We start from the raw sequence: 13819 nt of genomic DNA, 5'->3' as shown, positions 1-13819 counted from the left end.
AGTTAGCTTTCTTAACCTCAACACACAGAATTCACTCCTTTGTTTCTGTATTTTGCCTTATTCTGGATGTGAAGGGATGAAATAGAAATTTCTACTTTTATAGCACACAAAAGAGGAAACGAGCTGGGCACCAGTGACTCACTCCTGTAATCCTAGCTACTCAGAAGGCTGAAATCTGAGGCTCACGGTTCAAAGCCAGCCCAGGCAGGAAAGTCTGTAAGACTCTTATCTCTGATTAACCACCAGAAAACTGGAAGTGGTGTGGTGGCTCAAGTGGTAGAGTGCTCACCTTGAGCTGAAGAGCTGAGGGACAGCACCCAGGCCCAGATTCCCCATGGCCAACCAAAAAAAAAAAAAAAAGAGGAAAAGATGGAGGAATGTAAAATTCCTCATTCAAATATTAAAGTGCCAAATTAATATTAATTAATTAATAATATGGCCCAATGTAGAAATGTTTAGGGTTATCCCACCCATGTGACATTTAGCACTTTTTTTATTAGCTTTTAAATGTCCACACTATCTATTAAAAATAAGCTCTGATACTCTGCATTTGCATCAATAAGTAGAAAAATATTTTGCTTGGGGGTTGAGAAGGTGGCTCAGTGGTAGAGCGCTTGCCTTGCATGCATGAGGCCCTGGGTTCGATTCCTCAGCACCACATAAGCAGGAAAAACCTGGAAGTGGTGCTGTGATAGAGTGCTAGCCTTGAGCTGAAGAGCTGAGGGACAGCGCCCAGGCCCAGAGTTCAGGCCCCACAACTGACCAAAAAAAAAGAAAGAAAAATATTTTGCTTAAGAACATGATTACTGCAAGCTAATATAATTAAATTGAATTAAAGCTATAAACAGTAACATATGTGACTAAATACATTTTTATGTGTAGGATTCTCTGCTGTGTTTTACTTTATAGCATTTTCTGATGGTGGATTATTTATGTGCAGTCTATTTTGCTCCTCATGAGTTAATTTTTATACAAATAACTAAATGATTTATTAGATGACACTGGAGGCATGTGGGTGACACTCCCAGAATTCCATGGTAAATGTCACCAAACATACTGGTTGACCTGTATGATCCTCTGGCAGTTCTTCTAAAAGGTCATTTATCTTCTTGGTGCCATTAAAAGCAAGTTTGCAATGGTTTTTTGTGACCATGTGTTTGTTGTGACTAAGTGTGAGATGAATAGGTAGAAAGCCAGAGTCTCTGGCTGCTGGTGGAGTAGCATCCCTAACACAGAGCTCATTTCTGACATTCCATGATTTCTAGGGTGCACATGATAAAATCTGAAGCCCAGAATTCTCTAACTGCTATTTTGTTGAGAAAGAGGTGTTGAATAAGCCAGAAGTAATATATTTGTATGAGGACTGTGAGCATGATGATAAATCCTTAGTTACAGCAGTACACTGAGAACTCCTTTTGTCTGTAATCAAGCTAGAATAGACAGTTCACACAAGAAATGTGAACAGTAGTTAAACTTTTTACTGTAACAGAATCAAGACACTTACTTAGAATGTGATAGGCAGCTACAACTGTTGTGCCTAGTGTGTCCAATTAGGAGCAGAGTATAGTTCAATTTTTTTTTTTTTACCAGCACTTCACAAACACAAGTATCTGTGGAGAAAGGCTTTGTCAGGGATCATGCTGGCCTTTTGTTTTCTGTGTAGACTCAAACAGATATGTGTTTGTATGTATGTAAGTACATTTACGTATGTATGGGTGAGTGTGTATTTTTTGGGTGCCAAAGTGCATCCTTCAGATGTCAATGTATAAGTAAGTTGTGTTTATGATGGGCTTTGGTTGTGATATTGTTATGTGGATTAAAACCCACTGTTGTGGGGAAAAAAATAATATTTTATATGGGTAGATATTTTAGTTTTTAAGCTATTTTAAAATATACAACAATTTTATATGTTCTATAGATTCTTTAAGTATTTATCATGTTTCTAATGTTAAATCACTGAACTCTAATGTATTGAAACAGGTGCTTCATAATCTGAGTAAGGGTGGGATGTTTCTGTTATACCTTTTCAGCATGCCTGCCCTGAGGTGTGCTTATTAGCAGCAGCCAGTGCCATGTCAGCTCTTCCCCCTTTTTGTTCCTATATTTTAATTTGTAACTCTTTGAACAAAACATTGTTTTTACTTATTTTAGGTTCACCAAATGTTTGTATAGATTTGATTAATAATCTGTCAAACATAAATAAGGTCCTCTCCAAATAGATTAATGAAACCCCTTAAAATTATGGACAAAAATTCACAAGGAAACCCTTTTGTACAATTAATATATTCTGATTTTTAAAAAAGAAAGAAAAGCTAGTACCAGTAGCTCATGCCTGTAATTCTAGCTACTCAAAAGTCTGAGACCTGAGTACATGGTTCAAAGCCGGTCTAAGCAGAAAAGACTCTTGTCTCCCAACTAGTTAATCACCAAAAAGCTGAAAGTAGGACTGTGGTTCAAGTGGTCGTGCACCAAAGAGCTAGGAGAAAAAGACTAAAGGACAGCACCCAGGGCCTGTGTCTAAGCCCCAGTACAGCAGTACCAACCTTACATTTATGGAGATGGCTTTGCAAACTCAAGCTAAAAACTCTTCTAAAAACTTTAGAAAAATTTAGTAGAACCTTTAATATTTACTAAACCATGGATTATTACTTTTCCCTAGATATAAACATTGTCAGCAAAACTAAGATTAAAATGTAATTTTTATATGTGTATCAGTTGATATATAAAACTAATATTGAAACTAACACTGGTAACTAAACTTCACTATTACCACCCCCAGTTGATAGAAGATGCCTGTCCCCAAATTACCTTGCTTTTAAGGGGTAAGAATTTATCTTTTTTCAATTTTAATGACATGTTTTTAACTTCTTGAAAAAGTATTAGTGAAACTATCTTTCAAGTCCTGTTTGTTTGCAGGAGTTGATTTAAAAGAAATTTTCAATTAAAACTGTGAACTGGAGTCCATTTTCACCAAACTGTTTTCTAAAATGATTTGAATACTTAGCTGGAAAAGAAAGAGAAGTAATTAATGACGACAGAAAAAGGGTGAACCTCATCTTCTCTTCTTTTTTTTGTTTTTTGTTTTTTGCCAACTCAGGGCCTGGCACTGTCACTGAGCTTCTTTTGCTCAAGGCTAGCACTCTACCACTTGAGCCATAGCACCACTTTTGGCTTTTTCTTTTAGGTAGTACTGAGGATTGAACCCAGGACCTCATGCATGTTAGGCAAGCACTCTACCATTAAGCCACATTCCCATCCCTCTTCTCTCCTCTTAAAGCTGTTTATAAATAAATGATTTGTTGTCATTTTTTTTTAATCGGGGCATGTTCCAAGATTACAAAATACATGATGAGTAGCACCAAGATTCCAGCTCTCCATCACTTTCAAAGTTGCTCGTTGATGACTCCTGATATGATTCAAATAACAGCCTTAAAAACTTCCACAGGACAATAGTGGCTCATACCTATAATCCTAACTACTCAGGAAGCTGATATCTGAGGATCGTGGTTCAAAGCCAGCTTAGCTTGGGCAGGAAAGTCTGTGAGACCCTTTAATCTCCAGTAAACTACTAAAAAGCCAGAAGTGGAGCTGTGGCTCAAGTGGTACAGCAGTAGCCTTGATCAAAAGAAGCTCAGGCCCTGAATTAAATAAAGACCCAGAACCAGCATAAGTAAATAAATAAATAAATCCCTTAGGACTTTAAAAGATAAAGTATACATCATTTACTATTAAAATGTACATAACTAGTGTGGGGATTTGGGATGGGATGAGGAAAATGAGCTATCCTTTTTGCTAATGCCAAACAGTGCCTTTTTCTGTATATTGCCTATATTATGAAATTCTCTTACATTTTCTTATGTATCAAGGGGAAAATAGTGAAGTTTATATTAAATAGTGCCAGCAAGGGTAATTTTTTTGTCATATAGATGTGAAAATATGATTGTTTGATTTTGTATTTAGACTAGTTTTTTGTATATAATTATATTTAAACACTTAAAAATAGCTTCCTGATTTCTGGATTTTATGAGACTTCATCTGTTATTGTTGTATGGTTGGTTTGGACATTGGTTTTTCTAGTATTTGTCATTGTTTGTATTTACACAGCTTAATCTTATTGGTTTCAAATGAATTTTATTATGGCTAAATCTACTTTGTATGCCTCTAATTCAGCTACTCCAGAAACTGATCTGAGAATCATAGTTCAAAGCAAGCCTGGGCAGAAAAGTCTGTGAGATTCTTGTCACCAGTTAGCCAGCAGAAAGTCAGAAGTGGAGCTGTGGCATAAGTGGTAGAGTACCAGCCTTGAGCAAAACAGCTGAATGAGGGTATAAGACCCTGAATTCAAACCCCAGTACTAGCACATTAAAAAGAAAAAAAAAGACAATACTTACTTACTGACTGCTATTATTCATCATGGCTGAGCCACTGCCACAATCTCTGGGCTATAAAGAACTGCTGTGACCTCTGACAGTGGATATCATGACCATCACCCCAGTCTGATTCCAGAGTCCAGCAGCTTGTAATATTGAGCACCTATATTGACCCATTGGTATATCATTAGAATGCTAGGAAAGGTTTGAAGTAAAATCTTCAAATGAAAGTAAGGTCATCTGGACTTCCTTATCCTCTATTCCAAATATCCCTTGAGTATGTCAAGTTGAGGAAGGCCCAAGGAACATCAGCTATGGGAAGGTGGCTGCTTCTTGGAAGTGGCGCAGGAGGGCCTGCTGCTGCATTCCCTGCATGGCCATGGGCAGCCTCAAGCCACAAAGTGTGTGGCCGTGACACAGCTGGTAATGCGCTGTGTGTTGCCAGCGGGGTGGGTTTCTTTATTCCACACTCAGGTGTCTGCTAGCAATGCCCCCATTGTTTGATTACTAGTTACCATTTACTTACCAAAAAGGGTTGATAAGGCCTAAACCCTATAGAAATTCTATGTCTGTCACAGCCAGCACATACATTGGATTTGTACAAATATGAAGAGTTTTTAGTAGATAATGTTTGAATGATAATCAAGGTTCCCTTGTACTTATAAAGTTGGATTCTTTTTTAGAATTTGTAATAAAAGCTATTTCTGCTTTAACTGTTGTAAAATATCCTTTCTAATGTAACTCTGTATTTTTAAATAAACTTTAATATGACTTACAATTTAGTGTGAATGTGTACAACGCAAACCAAAAGCACACATGCCATACTTAAACACCCTTTTTTAAATTTTGGGTTTTAGCTCATGAATCCAATATAATCTCCATGAAAATAACTTTTATTGTACATATCTGGCAGCCTAGGACTTACTGTATGATTGCGGTATCCTGTGAGATACGAGAGACGCCATCACAGACCTGTCTTGTTTCACATAAAATCTTGTTTCTGAGGCATGCTGCCCAAGATGGTACCACTGAGCTCCAGCACTTGCACCCACTTGAGTAGTCCAGTCACCTTATTGACATTGCTCTGATCTGCAAGGAGCTCATCAGTGTTCATCCCACCAAATCATATCCTGTTTAGTAGTTAGCTTTTCTGTCACTGAAACAAAATACCTAAGAAAATAAAGCTTAATTGAGGGAAGTTGGCCCCTAGTCCTTTGAGCCTGTGGTAAGGCAGTTAATACATCAAGTAGAAAAGTATGGATGAAGAAAACTTCTCTGCTTGTAGCTAGGAAGGAGAGAATGAGGAGAAAACAAGGAGGGGGAAGAGGTATACCCTTCTGCAGGACACTAGTAGCTCATGTCTGTAATTCTAGTTACCCAGGCTAAGAATCAGTAGACACAGTTCCAAGCCAACCACAAGCAGGAAAGTAATGGACACCATCTCCAGAATAAGCAGAAAAGGACTAGGCTGGAGACATGGTCCAAGTGGTAGAGTACTAGCCAAGCAAACAAAGCTAAACAATCACAAAGCCCTGAATTCAAACGTTGGTTACGGACAAAAAACAAAAAAGATATACCCTTCAAAACCACACCCTCAATAATAACTTCCTCCAGACTATCCATTGATCGTGGTAATTAGCCCTCAAAATCCACTCACCTCTCAAAAATAGCAAAATTAGCTAGGGATCAAGCCTCTTTTGTCATGATCTTTTTGTCATGATCTTTTGTCTTCATTTTATATCCAAACAGCCTATAATAGTTACAAGTTAGTTGTGTAATATTCTTATAGAATACGGTGAAAAATACTCATTTTTCTGTGTGGCAAGTAAAGATCTTCCAACTTCAACTTGTTTTTTAACCATCCGAGGAGAAGGGACAAGTTAAAAGAACTTTTTAACATGATCCTAATGTTACAAATCTCCTTAAAAAATCACTTATGAAATTTCTTTGTATAGCTAGTTCTTATTGATTCTAGCAAAGTGGAAGGAATGCAATGCATATTTAAAACATCAATACCAGCTTAGCCAGCACTAAAAAACAAGCTTAAATAGCAAAGAATCTGCTCATTGGGTTGATTAGGATTACCTAGATTTAGATGCCCTCCTTCCATTCCAGTACCACAGGACCATCTAAAGGGTGAGATCTCCCATCAGACCTGTGGATGTGCAGCCCAGAACCTCTTGAGGTAGAAGAATCACAATGTCCTTAGTGAATTTTGTTCGGGTTTGGTATCAGTCTTGGTTTTTGAAATGGATTCTCTCTACATTGCCTTTATTGGCCTCAAACTCTTGGGCTCAAGAGATCATCCTGTTTTAGCCTTCTTAGTAGCTGAGACTAAAAGTGTGCACCATCATGAGCATGCTCCTTGATGTTTGGTAAAACCCTCCTTGAGCTAAAGGCTTGAGATACATAATTCGCTAAAGAATTGTAAGCCTCTGTTTAGAAAGATTCCATAACGGGGCTGGGAAGGTGGCTCAGTGGTAGAGCACTTGCCTTGCATGCCTGAGGCCCTGGGTTCGATTCCTCAGCACCACATAAGCAAAAAAAAAAAAAGAAAGAAAAGAAAGATTCCATAACTCCAAAGATTCTCCATGACATTACCTCAAGTTGTCTTGAAGTAGGTCTAAGTATAGAAGGTAAAAAGAAATTCAGCTCTATGCTGATGTGTTTATGTAAACATCTCTAACACATTAGTAGCTGTCTCTTAAATGCTAAGTGCCAGCAATTTCAGATTTCATAGTCCTTAAGTAAAGAATTTGTGTTGCTCTACTAAGATTAAAGCAGTCAAAAAGAAGAGAAATAGAAGACAGAGACTGAACTATGCCAGTGTCCCCAGAGCTACATTGTAGCCAATGATGGTGGAAAGCCAGCCGAATTGTAGACCATGTTTATTCATAATACCATGGCTTTGCTGTTTCTATATATCTTCAAGAGTTGAGTCTCCAAGCTGCAAGATAGTTCCCTCACATGTTCACCTATGCCTGATAGTTATTTACAAAATGACCAAGAGTTTCACCATCTAGCCAAAATCATGTTTAAAACACCATTGGACACTATAAATAACATAGTAGGTGCTTTTCAAAAAGAGTACTCACATTTACTCTTTTATTTTTCTTTGTGCCAGTGCTGGGGCTTGAACTCAGAGCCTGGGTACTGTCCTATTTCTTTTACACTCAGGGATGGTGCTCTACCACTTGGACCACAGTTCCACATCTGGCTTTTTGCTGGCTAATTGAAGATTAAAAGTCTCAAAGACTTTTCTGCCTAGGCTAGCTTCCAATTTGAATTCTCGCATCTCAAGGTCTTCTGAGTAGCCAGGAAGACATGAGCCTGTTACAATCAGCAAAGCTCTGTGGACCTTAGCCACTGAGTGATTTTGAATTCTCCTGTATCTGAAGCTCACGGAGACCCTGAGGTGTGCATCCGTCCACAGTTACTCTAAGAGTTCATTACACTTGTAGCTATTTGCTTCTTGAGGCTGCTTTTATGACAGCCACCCACCCCTGCCTACTCCCACAACATATGGAACAAACGCTGTGCATCCGGTCTTGCCATGCTGGAAAATACCACTGAGTGAGTGACTCTTGGCCTTGGCATTTCGCTCTGGAGACCTTGTCTGCTTAGCGCCGGAAAAGCAGCGCTGCGCCCCGCCTCTCCACCAGGGGGCAGGAGAGAGCACCTTACGCTGGGAAATTTCAAAATTCTAACTTTTTCCCCCCCAAATTGTGTCCCTCCTGGAGAAACTGAATCCTCCAGCGGTGGCGTTCCAGCAGCCCGCCCCGCCTCGCCGTGCGCCCCGCCTCGCCGCGCGCCCCGCCTCGCCGTGCGCCCCTGCCCCGCGCTGCCCGAAGCGCTGCCCGCCCACCCGCACAGCCTTGGACCCGCAACCCTCTCTGTGCCGAGATGAATATCTGGCTCCTGCTCGGGCTGCTGCTGGTGCACGAAGCGCTGGAGGATGGTGAGTGCTGGGGAACTGGCTGGCTTGGGACAACTTTAGCCGTCCAACAGCCTGCCATGCCTTCTTATTAGCCTTTGGTGCTGATCTCCGAGTGGGGATCTCCTCTCTTCGGTTCTCCACGCCCCCTGCGAGTCCGCTGGGAAGGTGGCATCCCCTTCGACCCTCTCGGGAGCCCATCCGGGCTGCTCCAGCCCTCCCCCCCAAAATGCCCAGCGTCCCCAGCCAGCGCTGGGACCCGGGCCAGTCCCTGTGTCAACGTGTCGGCCTGGGAGGTGGCCAGGACTCCGGAGATCGGGGATCGCTTGCACCCCTGTGCCACGCGTCGCCCCTACCCCCCCCCCGACTTCTTCATCTGGGGCTGTGGGGAGGGGGTAGGCAGGGGGGAGAAGCCACCTAAGCAAGAGAATTCTGATGCAGTCCCCAGAGTCCTCCTGCGTTTTTATATACCACCTAGAGCTGCCTAGGTCATCAACCAACATTTTTTTCTAGGTGTTAAGTCTCAAAAGAAATCAAAATTCCACCGCTGTTACATTTCTTACATTTTCCTATTTTAAAGGAAGCGGGAAAAGGTGAGGACAATATATTCTATTTTTTGCCCAGCGTATAAGGACCTCACACCAATAAGCCTTTTAAACGATATAATAATATGTTTGCACTGCCGTGGAAGAGATTTGTAACCACAAGGTCAAGTTCTGTGTGTGTGTGTGTGTGTGTGTGTGTGTGTGTGTTGTTTTACATATAGGCTAATATATATATATATATATAGTACCATTCTCATTGTTATATATAGGCTGTGTGTGTATGTGTGTATAAGATATTGGTATACCACAATTATCTCATTGTTTTGTTCACTCCATGAATTATTTAACCGGTGTTACATCAAGTTACATCCTGAGACCACTTTTGAAATTCTTCTGCTACAGCCACAAATGTGCTTTGGTTTGGCTGAAAAGAAGCTTTTGCTGTTATGCAACCTCTGGCGTGAGCCACCTCAACCTGGCTCACATTTTATCCACTCCTCAATCCTGACTGTTTCCTTTCGATCAGAAGAAACAACAATCCTTTACCAAAAATACCCCACTCTATTTTGCGAAACCCAAAGTGGCTTGTGAGACTGGAGGTGGAGGAGGAGGAGCCTCCGAACCCCGAGTCCTGTGTCAGGAAGTAAGGCCACACTGCTGCTGTGGGAGCAGTATTTACTCTGCCCAATAAGAAAGCTGGCCTGAGTTCCGTTTGTAAAAGGCAATGTTAAAAGTCTTTCTGACAGGTCCTTGCGTGTGCCAATATGACGGAAATGAGGTATTTGGTATCATTTTTTTGAGTAGCACAGGGATGGCCAGACAAAATAATTCCAAATGGTCCATTCACTTGTTTATGCCCACCATGCCAGTCTGAGAGGTTTAAGAAGTGGTTTCAGCCAACGTGTGCTCAAGACTATGGGAATTATTAAAACCATCTGCCTACATAAATTAGCATCTGTTTAAATAACATACAATGCATATAAACAACCTTTAGGAGAGGATTCCAAAAAGCTGAATATAGATTGACTGTTCTGTCGGAAGCAATGGATACATTTTAAGTGTGATAATAGCACTGTGTGTTTTTTTTAAGTACGTACACATATAATGTCGAAGCTATGAATAAAATGTTATACATATACTTGGAAAACTGAATCTGTTTCATTGAATTATTGGGCCGTTTTCCCAACCCTATACACCATTTGTTTGTGTGTGTTATGTTTTTCATTTTGTGTGGGGCCAGGAAAAACCAATGAGAGTTGATTACACAGAAAGCCTTTTTCTGTGGTGATCTCTGATTGGCAGGTTGGGAGAAGCCTATGCATGTATGCCACCAGCTGAGTGACCTCCAGAACAAAACCTGTAGACACACACAAGGCCATGCTGAGTCACCTTATCCTCTGACTTTCAGTTTTGGTGTCATCTGGCAGAGAGCCTTCTACATGGATAAGACTTCTCTGCAGGTAGAATGAGGACAGCTATCTGTCATAACCCAGTGAAGTTTGACTGGCCCACTCTAAAATGATTACTTTTTAGAAATGGCATTTCCTTGCATGAAGATAGGGGCTGGAAGGGTACATGTCACCTGCGGCCGCAAACTGCTCTACCACTTGAGCCACAGCGCCACTTCCACGCATTTTTTTAAAGTATTTAAGTAGTATTAAATGTATTTAAGTAGTTGTGTAAAGGGGTTACCATTCAACACATCAGCTTTTAAGTACAATATATCGCAATCAAGACTATATGAATTGTTAAAAAAAAAAAACATCTGCCTACCCAGCATCTGTTTAAATAAAATACAATTCATATAAACAACATTTAGGAGGAGATTAGGAAACTCTTCTTCTCCCCTCTCCCTCCCAACCATTGCTCCTTTGTTTCTCTGGTTTCATAGGATACGCAATGAATATTGTGATTATATTCTCCCCTCACCCCGTCCCCCACTTCTTGTCTTCATTCATATATCTTTCTCCTCTCTACCTTCCCCACCCACACCATTCAGGTACTAATTTTTTGGATAAGTATTGATTTGTTACTGCTATTTTGTTGAGTTATGCCAGCCCCCTTGATTCATACTAATAACCATAGCACTAACACTGGTTTACTTTATATCTCTTTTGAAAGAGTTGTCTTTCTGAGATGATCAAACAGATTTAGTGTGGTATGAGGCCCATGTAGCCAGAGGTAAACAGAGAAGCCAAGGTAAACAGAGAAATACACTTTGTGTCTGGATTTATTCCTTGGAGGAAGGGGGAAAAACAAGGAAGAATTAGTTCAGAAACCATTTTAGTAAAAAAAAAATTGTAATTTCCTTCTTGCTTACAAAGGCAAATAGTGAATGCTTTAAAATCCTTAAGGTTTGGCCAATAAATTTGACAGGCAAAAATGATTATATAATTTTATATGATTCAAGTTTGAGTATTATTTTAATAGTCAAATAACGTTCAAGAGGAAAGAGCAAGCAGTCAAGGGAGGTGAGACAAGTCCTAAGAAATACTAAAAAAAATGTCCCTGGGCAAGGTAATAAGGCTCTGTCTTCCTGGTGATGACAAGGACAAATAATGAACAGATAATGGTATAATTTCAGGAGCTGATAAATGTTATAAAGAACCATTATTAGAGGGTATTATCAGTTCCTTAAAGCAGCTATAACAAAGTATGGGTTGATCAACCCTTATCTAAAGTGCTTTGGAGTAGAGGTGCTTCAGATTTTGAATTCTGGAATATAGATAGATAGATAGATAGACAGACAGATAAACAGATAGATATTGAAGAAGTTAGAATCTTTTCTGTCAAAGTGTTACTTAACAAAATCACTGCCATTTTAAGGAGAGCCACTTTTTTTTTCTATAGGAAGTTGTTTTAGTTATGCTGCATCCTGTTATAAGAATTATTTTTCTAAGGGCTGAAGGCATGGCTCAAGTGGTAGAGCACCAGCTAAGAATTGTTTCTCTGGCCAGGTGTCTCAGATTGCTTGAGTAAACTTTTATACCTTTTCAAACTGGCCAATCACGCAAGATTGTAAATCTCAGTTCTAACCAGGGAGAAAACCTGAGCATACTGCCTTCCCGGCACGCTTGTTTATTTGGCTTCCAGACTGTAGGACCTGCTTCTGATGATGGTTATGGAATTCAGGAATTAACTCTGGCTCAGAACGGGGAAAGGGGTGATTTTAAAGGGCAACGAGGTTTAGAAATTTGGTTATTTCATTGTGTGATTCTTAATAAACATCTATAATTGCTATTGTGTAGAAAAAGTGTTAAGATTGCTTTTTTTCCTCCATAGAGGATTTTAAAAAAAACAATGTTATCTAAATTCAAAGGTTTTATAAGTGATTTCAAAATACAAATTTTAAAAGGAAAAATCAACAAAGAGGAAAGATATGGGAAGGTATAGGGAGTTAAGGAACAGGCTGGTCAAGGTAATTCCTGACTACAAAGGGATGGGGGAGAAAATAGAAATGGAGATGATCTAGTACCTTGGGCTGACTGTCAAAACCCAGCTGAATCAAACATGAGCAGACCAAGGTCAGACTGAACCTACAAGAAACCCTCTTTAAGACAGGTGATAAATATTTTGTAGACAGAAATAGGTAGCTGGGAGTCACTTGACCATGGCTGAGTCAGGCAGACTACTTAATAATTGAGCAACTCGGCCAACTATTAGAAGCAAGGTTTGACCAACAGCAAAGAAGATATGTTCTATAAGGAATTTATTACTATTCAAGTCCTGGAAAACTTAGTGTTGCCTGTAGAACTATGTGTTGGGTCTCTCCTCTACTTAACTTTCTCTCAGGTTGTGAGGCTTTGGGCATGGGAGAATAGACAAACTCTAGCTATGCTACCTGAGAAGGGAGAACTCTGTGTACTGATTACAGACTAATGTACTCTCATCCCCTAATACTGCCATTGGTGCAGTCCCAAAGCATTATAAATGCTTTACAAGGACCATCCTGGCAAAGGAGTTAGCTTAGGTGACACACTTACCTAGCATGATGGAATAATGGCTTGGAAAATGGAGAGGAATCATGGTGTCTATGTTTACCTCCTTAGTAATTGTTTTTGGAGTAATGATGGTGGTTGGTTGGTTGGTTATATTTCTTGCAAAGAAATTTTGTTCAGAGACTGATTAAAACTCCCTCACTGGACTGGGAATGTGGCTTAGTGGTAGAGTGCTTACCTGGCATGCATGAAGCCCTAGGTTCCATTCCTTAGTCCTACATAGTCAAAAAAAAAAAAAAAGCAAGAAGTGGGAGAGTGCTAGCCTTGAGTAAAAGAAATGCAGGGACAGTGCCCAGGCCCTGAGTTCAAGCCCCAGGACTAGAAAAAAACCTGCCTTCACGAAACACAAATAATTATTCTCTTAGTGGATACTGCTGAGCAGGAAAGTCGATGCTGACTAGAATTGAAGACAAGAATGTAAATAAGAGGGGAGAACTGTAGGAGTTAAATCTTTTCTGTCAAAAGTGGTTGCTTGACATAAGCACTGCCATTATAAGGCTAGTTGTCCTCTTACAAGAAGCTATTTTTGTTAAGCCACATCCTGTTATAAGAATTGTTTTTCTAAGGGCTGAGGGCATGGCTCAAGTGGTAGAGTGCCAGCTGAGGAAGAATTGTTTTTCTGGTCCGCCTTTGGCCAGGTGTCCCGGATTTGGTTGCTTGTTAGGTAAACTTTTAACCCCTTTCAAACTAGCCAATCTTACAAGACTGTGAGCCTTATTTCTCACAAATGTGTTAGGCATGAAATCTGGGCAGACTGCCTTCCTCGTGCACTTGCCTTATTTGTTTGTTTTTCTTTAATTTTTGTCAGAAGCACTCCCTTCTGCAGAATAAGATTTTTGACTCATTGGCTTCCTTTTGAGTTGCTTTCCTTATTTCTAGGTATACCCCCAAATCATGAGCAATATCTTAAGGCTACAACCCAAGTCTCCACACAAAACTCACATAGTAGTTTGAGTCTCTGTATTTGGCCTC

General features: G+C 40.1%; 1 protein-coding gene across 1 annotated transcript in view; it reads left to right on the top strand.

Annotated features, from left to right (window-relative positions):
- The first annotated feature begins 8273 nt into the window (after nucleotides 1-8273).
- Pdgfrl (platelet-derived growth factor receptor-like) overlaps nucleotides 8274-13819 on the top strand; it is a 40822-nt gene continuing 35276 nt past the window's right edge. The window contains exon 1 of the mRNA XM_013023994.1: nucleotides 8274-8328. Coding sequence (XP_012879448.1) covers nucleotides 8274-8328 — 55 coding nt within the window. The remainder of the gene's footprint in view (nucleotides 8329-13819) is intronic.

Source organism: Dipodomys ordii, unplaced genomic scaffold (assembly GCF_000151885.1).
Source record: "Dipodomys ordii isolate 6190 unplaced genomic scaffold, Dord_2.0 Scaffold4, whole genome shotgun sequence".
In the NCBI taxonomy this organism is placed as follows: domain Eukaryota; kingdom Metazoa; phylum Chordata; class Mammalia; order Rodentia; family Heteromyidae; genus Dipodomys; species Dipodomys ordii.
Note: the sequence above shows the minus strand (reverse complement) of the source record. Positions and strands in the feature narration are given on the sequence as shown.